This window comes from Rhea pennata, chromosome 2 (assembly GCF_028389875.1).
Source record: "Rhea pennata isolate bPtePen1 chromosome 2, bPtePen1.pri, whole genome shotgun sequence".
Classification (NCBI taxonomy): domain Eukaryota; kingdom Metazoa; phylum Chordata; class Aves; order Rheiformes; family Rheidae; genus Rhea; species Rhea pennata.
This window is the reverse complement of record NC_084664.1, coordinates 162,502,480-162,517,851: the sequence shown is the minus strand read 5'-3', so window position 1 is coordinate 162,517,851 and position 15,372 is coordinate 162,502,480. Positions and strand designations below refer to the sequence as shown.

The following is a 15,372-nucleotide window of genomic DNA, read 5'->3' as shown; positions in this document are numbered from 1 at the left end:
CTCCCTTATTTAGCAGCAATACAGAAGTAAAATAACAGTCACAAGAAGCTATCATAAGGCAAAGATCTGCCATCAGCTCCAAGTATGCTGTGTGCCCAAGACACCAAATTGCTCCAGGCTACAATTTCTGCTGTAACAGGAATGCTCTGAGGCTTTCTATGGCCATGGGAGTCTCCTCTGCTTCTTACAGTCTGTTGTTCAGGAAGGTCCAGAGCGTGCTGGCTGATATCACTGCTGCCATCCCATAGCTGCACCTCACACTGCCCGCTGCATTGACGTTGCAGAGGTCATTGCTGCAGCAGGAGATATTCCTGTTCCCCACGGTGAGATCTTGATAAGATGGCTCACATGATGAAGCACAGCCCTTACTGATGACACTGAAGAGCCCTATGACTCCTAGAAGGAAGGCAGGACCATTAGTCCAAGGACTCAGTGCAATAGTACCCAGTCCAAGACTCACAGAATTGAATAACAAAATTCTATTCCTAACTGAGGTCATTACAGGGAAAACATGAGTATTTCTGAATGGCTGCTTTACTGCCTCCTGTTGCGTTTTTGAGGTGTCAGTTTGTCAGGGAGGTAAGGGATCCAGTCCCCACTTGCTTGGTAAAGGCAGTATATTCACAGTTCTAGGTGATTTCTAGAACAGCATCAGCTAATAGTAATGATAATAATATATTTAATAACTAAAGTAACCATTAACAGCCCTGTGTGAGACTCTAGAGACCCTTCATGATGAGGAGCAAGAATGTGAGGGAATCTTATACACCTTTGTTGCCCAGAGCCATTCAGTACCAAGGGCTATTACAGAAACACAGTTATCCTCATTTCACAAATGACAAAGTTGTTGTTTGCTTTCCTTCTGAAAGGCCTGCTTTTTTGTTGTCAGTTGCTACTCAGTGGCTGCTGGTCAGATTAAGGTAGGACTGATGAGTTTTTCATTGGATTTGCTAGTCTTGAACAGCTTAATCTGGGTACCAAGTCTTTGACATGTGCAAATTACTGTTCAGGCCCAGCAGATTGTAAGATGTGTTGACTCTCCTCTTTGTGAATGCATGACCATGGGTCTGCACACTGCAGTTTGTGCAAGGATGCCTATGGGAGGTGCTGCGTTCACTGCCCTGTGGAGAGCCGTTTGAACATGGATGCCACTGATGGTCTCTGTGTCCCAAATCTAAGAGCAGCTGAGCTGTCACTGCAGATCTGCACAGGGTGAACAATCATTTTCTGTGCAGATTTTTTTTTCTTTTTCCCTAGGTCTAGGATGAGAGAATTAAATCATAACACCTTAAGGGAGTTTACCTAGAGACCTAGAGTTGGCTGCATTCAGAGACGGCTGTAGATAGACCTGAGTGAATTTCCGTCTTGTCCACTGAATTCCTCTAGAGTCAGCTCTGTCATCGATTTTACTAGACTCAACCCTTCACACTGCTTACCATTACATCTGGCTGTTACCTACAGCCAGGTTGTCCTGTGGGAAAGGCTACATTCGTTTTAACCCATATTTCTACCTTTACAAAAGTACAAGCTCAGCTATTGCTCTTGTAAGCAAAACCTCCTTGGTGTTATGGAAGAGAAATAAACACATTTTTGTGTTGGTGAGAAACACTGGTATGTATTATTCAAAATATCAAGGGTTTAACACCCTGCTGTGCTAGGTGCTGTACAGATCAGCTGCACTCCATCAGGATTTGTTTCAGGCACTGGCACTGTGTGTCTGTACCGCTCCATAGTTAGCATGACCTATTGGCAAATGCTGAGGACTTTATAGGGTACAACACGCATGGTGCTAATACATTGTAATCTCAATCTCATGGCCAATATGGGGAGAGGACTTGGTGATGACCAGCACCACTACCAAGGGGCTAGCCATTACCAAGGGTTAAACTTTGTTCTTCAGCCGCTTTAACTGAAACTGAAAACCATCTCTAAAGGTGTTTTTTTCCCCACTTTTTTCCCCCAGATGGCTTTTCTCTTCCTGTGGCACACTAAGCTCCGCTGGCCTCAGCTCTGGCACACACCAGCTGTTTGTACCTAGTGTAGCTGGGTTTGGCTTGGACATTTGTGGCTCAGGCCACGCCCAGTTCCAACACTGCAACCAAGACAGTGCCCATCCACACCTTGCCTTACCGATCACATCTGTCTTGCACGTCTCCAAATCCTTACAGTTCACAGGCATCTTGCAGTTGGAGTTGCTAACCTGTGCTGTGCAGCTGTAGCATTTCAAAGAAGAACCTGCAAGAGGCCAAGAGAGTTACAAGGCAAATCCATCCAGAGCTCTATGGGGAACCAAGACATCTTGTGATTATACTGGGACCCAGGATCCGTTGTGAGGGTCCTCAAAAGAAGCTAGCACCTCTGTTATTTGGAAACCAGTGGTCTTTCCACTTTCAGTGAAGAATGATGCACTCACTTGGGAAGAGAGATGGTTAAATTTTACAAGTACTGGAGCTCTTTCAGATTTATGTGGTGCATTTAAGAAGTATCTGTCTCAATGCAGTTCCTATCTGTATAAGGACTTTTAAGATACTTCCATTTCCTTGTGAGCTGAGAAGAGATGGAAGGATGAAATCACCAAAAGAATGTGTTGATGCTGTTTATCTGCCTCTACAGACATGGGAGTTGTACCAATATTGTGCTTGTGAGCTTCATCTGGGTCATTGTGCCCCATTCTGGATGAAATGAGGAAAGCCCAAAGGAGACAAAGGGGAAGAGGGGTGAAGCAGGTGATTTGGAAGGTCTCTGGCCCACTTTCTCTGTTTCACTAACTTCTGATATCTGCTTGCCAACATGCCCTCTTAGAAAGCAAAGTGCTAACAGAGGTTTTACCTCCTTTTGAAAACCACATCATCAGGCATTCCCACCCCCTTATGGGGCCATATGCTGGTCCACTGGGGGCATAAATCAGCATTGTTAACATCCACAGCATTGTTAAATATGTCAAGTGAAGGCTAGGATACCAGCATAGGCATTGCAGCTTACAAGCTTTGATGAAAAGTAGTTCCCCAAGGAGAGAGAGCATGGTACAATTCCCTTTTCCTACTACCTACTTGTGCCCTGGTGCATCACTAGAGCCTCACAGCCCTGAAAAATGTGTAGGAAGTTGTGTTTGTGTGTGAATGTTTGTATGTATTTCAACTCACTGACCACAAGGCTTATCTCATGACTCCCTTGGACCAACACCCTAATGCCTAAAATACTCTTTTAGGACATAGACAAGCCCTAACTAGAAACTAGGAACAGGAGTAAGTTACTGGGACCAGAAGTAAGAAGGATTTGAACCATTTGGTCTCCGTCTGTCCAAACTGTTTTAGTTTATGTAAATGACTGATACAATCCCAGAGGCAATAAGCAAACCCCCAGTATGTCTGCAGTGCAGCATTCTGCTCCCTTGAATATCTGACTTCTAATGTAACACAAATCAAATTTCATTGAACTCTGATGGTGGACGGTTAGAGCATTTGCTGGAAGTTGGCATAGAAAAGGATCTGGGCAGAGCTACACAAGCTCCTTCTCATCTTATTCATTAATATCCTCTGCTGTTAAGACAAGTTTCTGATCAGATCTGGGTCTTCCACTCTCCGGTAACATGAGAGAGATGATTTTAAATCATGTTTTCTCAATTAGGCAAAAAAGAGTTACAGATTTGCATTGTCCAAATTCTACCCATTCAATCTGGAAAATCACATGTCATGGCTCTCTTCCCCCCTTTCATTCCTTTTAGAAAGCAGATAAATTGTGAACACTGAGAGGCATCAAAAAATATGTCAGAACAAAACCTACCTTTGCAGAAATATTGAAATGAGCTATTTCGTTAGCCCAGGAAGAAGACAAATAATCCTCCTCTCCCCTCTTATTAAAAGAAAAACCTGCATGGTCTGATACAAATAATTTTGATCCCTATGAAATTTACTTTTTTTAGGACTTATCTAGGACTTTTCCAGGACTTGTCTTTCCTGGAAGCTGATCCACCCAGTGCTAGTATCATGCCATCAGCACAGTGAGACTACCTATTTTTCTATGCAACACCTAGGTCATCCCATCAGAAAGCAAATGTGGCTTCAGCATTTCTTCCTTCACCCCCAAATCCCCCTAACTGGCCTTTCCTCAAGCTGAGCGCCTTGCTGGAGAGGATACAGGACAGACTGTCCATGATGTCTTACCTGAGTCCGTGCACAAGGCTGCTCCCAGCAGGAGGACAAGCAAAGTCTTCATTTTGGGATGGCCTTTCTTGTGCAGCGTAAGGGTTGTCTCCTTTTGGGGTGTGCTATATACCGCGGGAGGCAGCACTTGTGCACGCCTGGAAGGTTTTCCTATGAAGGCACCTGAGCGAGGCTGCACACTGGACCAAGGGAGGGGCTGATTCGTGATGCAGATACTTGCGTTATCGGCCTCTCCTATCTAATCGTGATTCTCCGTCACTGAGCTCCCAGTGGCTCCCTTCTGACCTCCACCTTCCCTTCTACCCTCGGGCAAAGTGTTCACATGACTGGAAAAAAGCACAAGTTCTTCAGAACAAGGCTGGCCTTATGCATCTCCCCAGGGCTGCAGTTGCACCCTGTGAACGGGGCTCTCCACCCCATTGCTACCTTGAGAAGTGCTATTGTGTTTAAATCAAGCATAAAATTTTCTTTAATAAACACCTCCAGCTATTTCACCTGTGTGTCTGCCTCTGTGTGACACTTGTGGCATGCGGTAGTAAGATATTTGAGCAAACTGCAGTGCGTAGGCTTGCTTCTTCTGGGTGTCCCTGTGCTCCTATGCAGTTATTTGTGTGTATTCTCTGTAGTCCAGTACAATACAATGCCCAATTCAGGTTTTTAATCTATGTTGAAGCCAATGGGACTATTTGATTGCTTTGCCCAGTATTTCTATCTCCACATTATAAACACTGTGGCATGTGTCTGTTTGTCAGTCTCTCTATCTTGCATAGGCTGGGTATGGTTTTGACATCTGAAGTTACATCGGTGTGAAGATAATTCAGACTTCTTAAGGAAATGCCATTTCCAATCACAGGTGAAAGTGATTTTAGCCACAGTACGAGCTGAAGCTTTTACACTTGCTTTGGTGGGTTGGCTGGAGAACTCTCACATCCATCACATCCTTTGACTGCTTCTCAGTGTACGACAGTGTAAAAGAAAACAGGCCTTCCTGCTAAATTCATTTTGCTGTGGTTTCTTGCTTTATTTGGGGTTCTTCTTTACACCTCAGGAACATAGCACTTTGCAGTAATAGCCTTTGAGGACTTGTTCTCTCACAGTTTAGCTCTTAGGATAAATTGAAAGGAAGGTGTGTCAGTGTGGATCTTAGCTCTTGATCAGCGGCTGCAGGATGAGTAATGGAAGGTCAGCTGGCGTATCTCTGAAGTTAATGACACAGTGCTGATCCACACCAGCGGAGAGTCTGGTGCGGGGGATGTTTTTGCACATACTCTTTCCACTGTGGTGATCTTAAATGATCTTCCTTGGACGTTGGAACTTCTGTGCAAGACCCAACTCTTTGGTTTAAACAAAAGTCCTCCCTTTTGCGTCTATTACCCTTTGCTCCACCTTCTTTTTTTCAGACCTTTTTATATCCAACTTATCCTGTTTATAACCAACTTTTCTGGAATAGCTGGAAATAGCTGTGAGAACACTTCTGGAGTAGCTAGAAAAAAGGCTCTGGCTCTGGTGATCCTTATTTAGAGATATTTAAGGTTACTTATTATTATTTTTTTAAACTCTTATGCTTGACCCAGTGGGCCTGGTTCCCTGTGTCAGGGAAGAATAGGGCCAGGGGGAGAGGACAACCTGACCCCCATCAAATCCACCCAGGCTTTGCATTAAATGTTTCTTCCTTCAAACAACTCACCAGTAAGCAAGAGGGAATGCTGCTAACATTCCCAGCAGTCTGACTTGCTGCCAGTCTAACTCCCCTAGTGCTGTCATTTCTTCGTATTTTTTTCCTAATAGGCCCAGAGTTGCCACAAAGAACTCTAAAAGAGGTACTCGTAGCTCGGCAGCTGCCTTGACCCTGTCCTGGGTGGCTACAGCCAGAGGCTGCGTAAGAACCCAGTAATTCCTGTATCCTGACATTGATTGCTGCTTCCCACCATTTTTTGAAAGTTTACATGCAGTTTCTGCTCAGCTCCTGAAGATGGCAAGCGTGTCACATTATAGTTACATACATACATTAGCATGCACTTGTCCATAAGATTGTGTATACAAGTTTTTTCTATTATTTTCCTGATGTAAAATCCCAGGTTCATCTAATTGTACATGAAAAGACCATCCACTTCTTTCCCCTGCTGATCTAAGGATGCCTACACATCACGTGGACTTTTTTCACGCTGGTTTAAGTGTCACTGCAGAGTCTTGATAGACATAGCTCTGGAGCTTTCTGCTCAGGAAGGAGGGAAAGGGTTGGTTATTTGCTGGATCTTGGTTTGCCTGTCTGGTGTCAAGCTTAGAAAGCGGGGTTGGGCTGCGCTTCAGGACATGGTGCCCTTGGTAGCTTTGAGCGGGTGCATATCACATCAGTAGATGTGAGCTGAAAATCTGAGAATAAGAAAGGCAATAGGTATTACAGCGCCTGGGAAATCTGGGCAATGATGCTGAGCATCTCTATAGGCAAAAGAGAGTTGCTCTATACCCTGAGCTGTGGTAACCATTTGGCTAGGTGGTTTGAAGAAGCTGTAAGAAAGCCTGTAGATGTCACAGGAAATGTATTTGAGACTTCAAGAGCAGTCTGTCTTTTTTGAGGGGATGTCTTTTGAGTGCAGAAGAAAAGAAGAAAAAACTCCAGCAAAGAGGAAACTATAAATTAAATTCCACACACTCATCTGAGCATCTGGATGAATTGCAGCCCTTGAAAGAGCAGGAACATCAGAGGATCCTGCAAGGTTGCCCAGCCTCAGGGCTCAGGCCTGTGGTGCCTTCTCAGATGTCTTCATCCAAGACATCAATGCTAGGACAAAAAGAGCTGCAGTCGGAGGCCACCTGGCCCTGCAGAGAGGTCACTGCACTGCTCAGAGTATGTGTGACCAGGAAATGCTTTTTCTGCTGGTCACTTGAGTTACCCTGGTACTCTGTTGAATTTTACTTCTCTGCTATGTTGTTTGAACAGCATCTCTGAAACGATGTTCATTGCACCTTGCTCAGCATCTAGTCTAAGCCAGGCAAGCTGCTGCTACCCACAGTCAGTGGAAACAGGTCAGACTTCCAGGGGATGATTTGGAAGGTGGTTTGCCTGGGATAGTTGAGATTAGCTCAAGCCATAAAATCAGTCCCCACCTCTAGAAAGGGAAAAACAAACAACTGATGTGCAGACAGCACTGACTGTGCACATCATGGTCCATCCTCAGGCTTTGCCACATAGCTGAGGCTGAGGATACCGGCACAAAAAGGAGGCTATGAGGTTCCTTGTTCTGAGAATCTCTTTGATGTCTGGAAGCATACTCAGTCTGTGGGGGTGTCTTCATGCTAAAAGAGGACATACAGAGATGGATTTTAGCAGTCTATTTTAGGCATCAAGTTTCTAACTCCTGCACAATTGCGTCCTAGGAATGCAAGCAGCTTCAGAAGCAAGAGCAGCGAACTGTCCAAAACTCAGAACAGATGGAGAACAGATTATATTGAATCACTAGATGTCAGTAAGGGAAATCACATTGCACACTTATCTGTAAGGAGGGAAGTGTGGATCCTAAATGAGGCATATGATTGGATAGACAGGAAGACATATGGCTAGACAAGGGGAGAGACAGATTTAAAAATAAGTAGATGTACAGATGTCCACAGAGACGGATGGAGAGCTAGCTGTCAGGAGGAGCTAGACGAGCTGGTTCTCTGGGCCCTCTTATATCAGCATGTGTGATATCAGGCACCTTCACTTTCAGTCCTTGCCTCTGCTTGTGATAGAAGGCCACCATCCACGCCCTGTCTCAGCCCAAGGTATTTCTTGCCAAGCTTCTAGCTATTTTCTCCTTTTCTATGCACAAGCCTTGGAGTGGAGAGGCAGGATGCTGGCCAGCAGCAGTAAACACAATTCCTGCTGCTCCTGGGCTGCCCCTAAGTATGAACAGAGAGAGGTTCCAACTGCTACATTTATAGATGTCTACCACTGCTTCACATTGTTATAACTCACACTGCAGGGATTTAAGTCTAGGTTTACTGTTCAAGTAAGCTTCAGAGCATGTGGAGGCAATGATAGGCTGGCTGAGAGATGTCTTACTGAGACCAGTAAAATGGACTGGAGCTGCTGTGTTGGGTAGCATTGAGCAAAGACAAAGGGATTTTGGAGGTCTCTGTCACCAGCCTGCTGAGGGACCTTGGACATGTCCCTTCCCTTCTTTGTGCTTCTTCTTCCTCTAACAACAAATAAGGCTAATGATATCTATATTCCTGGTGAAGTGCTTTGAGATCTGTGGGTGCAAACAAGTGCAACTGCTGAGCACTAGAAGGGCTTGATAAGTGAGGAACCTGCTTGGCCTTGAGGGTTTCTACAAGGGATCTGGCACAGACCAAAATGCCCAGCTGGTCCCATTTGGGATTTCAGATTTCAGAGGCCAGCCTGACCAGACTTGGAGAAAAACTTCCCTTTCAAATCATATCACACATGCTCTTGCTGATAACTGTGAAATCAGTGCATCGCTGCAAAATAATCCCACTATGGTGGTAATCTTGTCTGCAGAGCGAACCGTAGATAGGGCTAATTTCCAATGGCTGTAGGGATTGGAGCTTCCCATGCGGTGGTGCTGTTGCCACGCTGCTGGCACACAGACCTCTTGGTGTGTGGGAGCAGCCCAGACTGTTTGTTTAAAATCTCAGCAACTTCAGAGCATCAAAAATGCATTTGACATTTTTTTTTGTTATTTTGCTAATTGCTAAGCTCTTTTGGTTGTAAAAGATTCGGAGTGTGGGATCCCTGCCAGCTTCTGCTGGAGATGCCTCGTGCATTTTTGAGTTGTTTGCAGAAGAGTACTTTTTCTTCTGTGTCTAAGCTTTGGAGGTGGGATAAAGTGTGAGGGGGAGAAACCTGCATTAGGACCACAAAGCAGTTCTGTGGTTGGACTTTCTTACCCTCTTGCATGTCAGGCTCTGCAGCTTCCTTTGGACAGAAGTAGAAAAAGGTAATTTGAAATACAAGCAGAAGACATGACTTTCCTGGGACCATGCAACAGGACAGCATCAGTGCTGAGACCAGGACTGGTGAGCATAGGTGCTACGTAGTCTGCGGCCTGTTCCTTCCATCAGGAAAATGATTTAATTGTTTTGTCCCCTACAGAAAGCCACAACCAGGACAGACTCTATGTGAAGGAACTGGGTTTTCAGTTTAGACCTGATTGCTGGACCCATCAAGCATCAGGAATGATTGCTCCCTGTGTGGAAGGAGCTGCATTGAATGTCTGGCCACTTATGGTCCCTCCTCCTTCCTCCTTGTCCACATTTTGAGGCTAGCACTGTGGGGAGGTGCAGGTTACCCTGTTTTAACACAGCAAAGGGGAAAAACTTTAGCACCAGAAGTCAGTTCATGACATTAAATACGAGGAAAATATTATCCTGAAAGAATAGATTTGTCAGGGCTGTTTTGGGACTTGGTTGGAAACTTGTTGACAAAGTGTTTTTAGGGTTGGAAAACACTGTTTTGATGACAAAGAAATTCTCTGCAGAAATAATAAAGCTGTTTTAAGCCTAGGATAGATTTTACAATCAAAACCAGATAGAGAGAGCAAGATCAATCTAGAATAGTCAGTCCCTGCTGATTGGGACTTGCAATTAGGATGAGGAAGGTATGGGATCAATTCTTTTAAGTCATGTTCCCTTTTGCTTGAGCAGATGCTCTCTCTACAGATATGGGAATTCAGATTGTACTTGTCTTTGTCCCTTTTAGAACTATTCCGCTTTGTGTTAACTAATTATATAGTAATTGGGCTGGAGAGATGCAGTGTCATGAAGCAATTTGATTTTGATGAATTGGCAAACTCTGATAAAAAAAAAATCTTTTATTAAAAAAGTTTTTCTCTGGCTGCTTTATCAAATGCTCCAAAGTTTAGGATAGCAGAAGATGAGCTTTATAAATCAGGAGATATAATGAGAATTCTGATTAATATGTAACATTTCCTCCTGTTTATCTATTTAGCTGAAAACTGATTTTAAAAATCAATCCACCATTTCTTAGAGTCATTAGGAAAAGAGAGTTTTTTTTTTTTTTTTTTTTTTTTTTTTTTTGCTAAGTCAGGTACATTTGAATGGGTCTAAATACAGCACTTCATTCTAGTTTTGTGTCCTGTTTTAAGTACTGGCTAGAAGGCCCAGGCCACTTTCCCATTGGCAAGCAGCACCAAGGAAATGAAATTGTTCCTAACTATGAATATTGCCCTGCTCTCATCCTAGCAGCATGTAAGTAGCCAAAGTAATCAATAATGATTAGAAAAAATCATCACTTTATATATAGTTTCCTTGCTACTCATATCTGTGTCTCAAAATTTGCTTCTGTGCATCCTCAGATTACCCGTTTTTAACTGCCTATATCCATTTCAGATCCAGTGATGCTCTGGGTTTCTTCCCACATCAGGCACTGAAGACAAGCTTACCTGATGCAGGGGTGTCACCTCAGAGTATACCTTCCAGGCTGCTCTGTAGTAGGGCAGATCTGGTCAGGGAAGCTTAAGGTATTATCTGTCTTATCCTAGAAGAGACACCTGAATTTGGCCAGACGAATTGCATCCCCAGTTTCATTGACTTGCTTGGCTAAGTCTCCATTGACTATGATGGGAGCTTGGACATCCTGCCCTAAGGTGTGCCTACACTGAGGCCATCCTCATGGATAGTCAGATATTCACCAATAAAAGCACATATAGAAGAAAAAAATTGGTTGGTGTTATGAAGTGACTCAAAGCTGTTCCCCTCAGCTACATTTTTTGGTTCTGTCGCTGGATTGAGCATCCTTTACACATCCCTAGACAGGAGTTAGAGATCCCTTCCCTTACTTGACCTTTACAAATTGCATATCCTACTTCACTGTGACCTTTTCAGAGGTGCCGCAGGCCCCAAACATAGATGTTTGTAATCGATATCTTAGCCCAGTGCTGAGCACAGGGTTTTACAATGCATTCTGAGTTTCTCCAGCAAAAACTGTGATGTCAATGGATGCAGACAGAAGTGTGCCTGGGATTAAAATGGAGACTTGACTGGACCCAAACAGAGAACAAACAAATGTGTAAGCCATGTTTCCACAAGATACCAGGTTATAAGCTTACCAGGTTAGGCCTTATCTAAATATAAGTATAGCACCCAGAGAAGAAAAAGAAAGGATGAAAGCGTCCGTAAAGAAAATTTCATGCAACCACAGATGATAAAAAGTTATTCCTTGCCTGGGAATACATACAGAAGCAATAGGAAAGGGAATGGGTGTCATTCCTCTCTTGTGGATCAGAAATCCTTGTGGAAAAAAGAAAGTCAGGAGTCCAGGAACAGCCTGTTTCTGCCATTTTGATAGTTTACATTGGATGGACCTTGGCTAATTCTTCTTCACTGCATAAAGCAAGGTCACACACTCTCAAGGGCATAGCAACCTGACTAGAATTAATTTTCTATTAATTACTGGAATGAATTTAGCATGAATAAGCAATGGATATTTTTAGCAGCAAGTCTGATTAGGCATTGGAGTGAACTACCCAGGGAAACTGTGGGGCACCTGCTACTTAGGAAGGAGAGAACAGCTGCCCTGGCTGGACCAGAGCATCCATCTGGTCTGTGTGCTGCCTCTGACAGTGACACATAAGAGTTGCACAGGAAAAGATTATAAAAGACAAAGCTGGAATAGACTGCTTTTTCACACCATACCCCTGTTTCTGACTATCTGTGACTCCGTGGCTTCATAAGCAGAGGTGGCATCAAATGTTTCTTCCCGAAAGACTTGCGCTTCATAAATTTGTCCTGCCAGTTTCTGAGCCATTTATATTTTTTGCCTCAACAATATCCTCTTGAAGACCTTTACTTACGTCTTCTTTTGCCAGACTAAATAACTTTTCCTCTTTCCTCCCTGGCTATGTTTTCTAGACCTCAGCTGACCATCTTTGCTTCCCTCCAGCTCCAACAGACACATCTTGTTGAGGCATTTAGCTCAAGGCTGGAAGCCTTTTGGAAGAGTGAATTTGATAAACATAAATTATTGCTCTCAGCGCCTGTGGGAATAATGTAAATTCTGCAGGAACTGAGATAATGTGGTCTAATGTTCTCTTCTGGCCATTTATTCTCTGAATCCATAGCAACCATTTAAAACTTCCAAAGATAAAGTGACAAACATATGCTTTGAAAAACAATGGCTACATTTCTCTTAGTAAATTAAATATTCTTGTGGGAATTTTTTAGTATTATTATTTTTCCACTGAGGACAATAAGCAAGAAATGGCTGTGTAAATGCTACTAACTCCCTTATTGGCCTAGATATGATCACTGCATCAAAACTGGTAAAACTGCGAAATAATCCCTAGACCCTGACAACTTTTAACTGTGTGGCAATTGTTTGGGACAGTTATGGACATTTAGCTGTACCTATTGGACTAGATTTGTCAATCCTGAGTGAAGACGACTGCTCATAAATAGAAAAAGCAATTAAATGATGTCTGGCAAATAACGTTGATGGGGATGTCACAAGGCAGATCACATTTTGTAGAGTTCTCTGTAAATTAAGGTTTTTAGCCTTATATAATATAAGCTAAAAACACACATCAGAGGAAGAAGAATCAAAGGAAATGGTCATAGATGAGTGATGCAGAAAGAATGTTTTTTCCATCTGAACACTTAGAGCCAGCTGCAGAACAAAAACTGGCTAATTCAGATATCATATGAATCGGACGCAATATTAGGCTGAGTATGCATGGAAATAGAGTTATAAATTAACTATATGCACTTACCATAATTCATCATATTAGAGATTACAGAAGAAATTATAGTCTTTTCCCTGGAGTCGTTGTGGTCTCCTTGTATGTGTATCCACACAGAATTTTTCTTCCTTGCATTTGTACACCAGTAGTTTTGACATGATTTAACCCAAACCATCTGACCAACTTAGTGCTTCTTAACATCATAAGACTTACAAGAATTTCAGCAGGAATATGTTATTCTGAATGCTATGTTTAAAAATTATACTACTTGTAAATTTGAACTATTTACGATTTGTTTTTCATATATCATTGCATAGAACTGTTTTTATTGTTTTACAATTAATGTTTTAAGTAGGCATCTTTCAAAAATCAGTTCTTTGTGGTTTCTGGGGTGTATGTGTGTGGTTTTTTTTGTCTCAAACTAGCAGAGTGCTAGCTGACCTGGGCTAAAACCATAGAATCAGAGAATCAGTAAGGTTGGAAGGGACCTCCGGAGATCATCTAGTCCAACTTCCCTGCTCAGCAGAGTCACCTAGAGCATGGTAGAAAGGGTTGCATCCAGGCGGGCCTTCAACATCTCCACAGAAGGAGACTCCACAACCTCTCTGAGCAATCTGGTCCAGTGCTCCATCACTCTCACAGTGAAGAAATTCCCCCTCACGGTCAGGTGGAACTTCCTGTGCTTCAATTTCTGCCCATTGCCTCTTGTCCTGTCACACGGGACAACTGAAAAAAGTTTGTCCCCATCCCCTTGACACCCTCCCTTCAGGTACTTGTACACATTGATAAGATCCCCCCTCAGTCTTCTCTTCCCCAGGCTGAACAGGCCCAACTCTTGCAGCCATTCCTCATAGGGCAGGTGCTCCAGCCCTCTGATCATCTTTGTAGTCCTACGCTGGACTCTGTTCAGTAGCTCCGTGTCTCTCTTGTACTGGGCAGCCCAGAACTGGACACCAAACTTGAGATGAGGCCTCCCCAGGGCTGAGTAGAGGGGCAGCATCACCTCCCTCGACCTGCTGGCAACACTCTTCCTAATGCACCCCAGCAGATCATTGGCCTTCTTGGCCACAAGGGCACATTGGTGGCTCATGGTCAACTTGTCATCCACCAGCACTCCCAGGTCCTTCTCTGCAGAGCTGCTCTCCAGCAGGTCAGCCCCCAGCTTGCGCTGGTGCCTAGGGTTATTTTTCCGTAGGTGCAGGACTCTGCACTTGCCCTTGTGGAACCTCAGGGGGTTCCTCTCTGCCCAACTCTCCAGCCTGTCCAGGTCTCTCTGAATGGCAGCACAGCCCTCGGGTGTGTCTGCCACTCCTCCCAGCTTGGTATCAGCAGCAAACTTGGTGAGGAGGCACTCTGTCCCCTCATCCAGGTCATTGATGAAGAAGTTGAACAGGATGGGACCCAGTCCTGAGCCCTGGGGGACTCCATTAGCCACAGACCTCCATCTCGGGGTAAGGATAAGTGCTATTCAGCAGAAGGCCCAAGCCCTGGCATTGTCTGATTTACTAGCACGGAAATATCTAGTGTTCTCTAATGCAAGATTTCTCTTAAAGCAAAGTGAGCCTTTTTGGCCATAAAAGCACCAATTAAAGTCCACAAATTAGAGTAACTTCTGGTTCCATAACAAATCTGGATGCAGTTACAGCTGCCAGGCTGTTTGTCCATCTCTTCAGACAAGAGGAGCTTGGCACATTAGTTCATCATCCCACATCCCAAAACAGGAATAATAACCAATGGGACATGATCATTGCTTGCCATATCTTGCCTGCTTTACATGTACTTGAAGTCAACTCTGGCTGGTCTCCTCAGGGCATTTAACAAAAAGAAATCCTATTGCTAAGAACAATGTCTGTGGCATATACATTAAGCTTTGTGGTCTTTGGCCTCATCTGGACCTTCATTTTGTGTTGCCCAGAATGTGTTGGGTTGTTGGGAACAGGAGTGAGATGGCCAGAAGCAATGAGAAAGAGACAAGGAGGCTGGTGGAGGTGTCTTTGATGGGTTTGTTCCTCACTTGGATCCACAGAAGTGAAACAACAAAGCAGTCCCTCAGGAAGCACATCTGTGGATGACCTAGAGGAGTGTTTTGCATTTGTGTTAGCCTTGTAGTTTGTGGGCTTTGCAAAAATGACCTTCTTGACCCCGGTGTGCTCTAGGTTACGTGAGGATTGGGTCCATTTTCAAGGGAAGAATTGCTTGAGCAGATTATTTGCTCTACACTATCCACTAAATATCATTTTTAAAGATCAACTTTTGAAGACATTCAAAAAGCCCTAGAACTCCTCTAATATAGTGTTTCAGAAGTGGCTTTTTAATTACCTCAAGTTTATGCTTGGCAAAACATTTAAGCATGTACTTAACCTTAAATGTATACATTAGTTCCATTTGCATTGGCCGAGTGTCTTAATGAAAATGTTGACAAACAAAAGATGTTTGGACATCCTCCATACCACTGTGGCATATTACTGCTGTCATTTATTCCCATCAACACAGGCATTTCTTGCTTT

At 43.7% G+C, this 15,372-nt stretch overlaps 1 protein-coding gene across 1 annotated transcript; it reads right to left on the bottom strand.

The window, feature by feature from the left end:
• Positions 1–184: 184 nt before the first annotated feature.
• On the bottom strand, positions 185–4,215 carry PSCA (prostate stem cell antigen). Its single transcript, XM_062568447.1, has 3 exons — positions 4,164–4,215; positions 2,131–2,235; positions 185–396 (listed from the first exon to the last, which is right to left on the bottom strand). Exons 1-3 carry the CDS (start codon positions 4,213–4,215, stop codon positions 185–187), a joined length of 369 nt encoding a protein of 122 aa, XP_062424431.1.
• Positions 4,216–15,372: the final 11,157 nt, after the last annotated feature.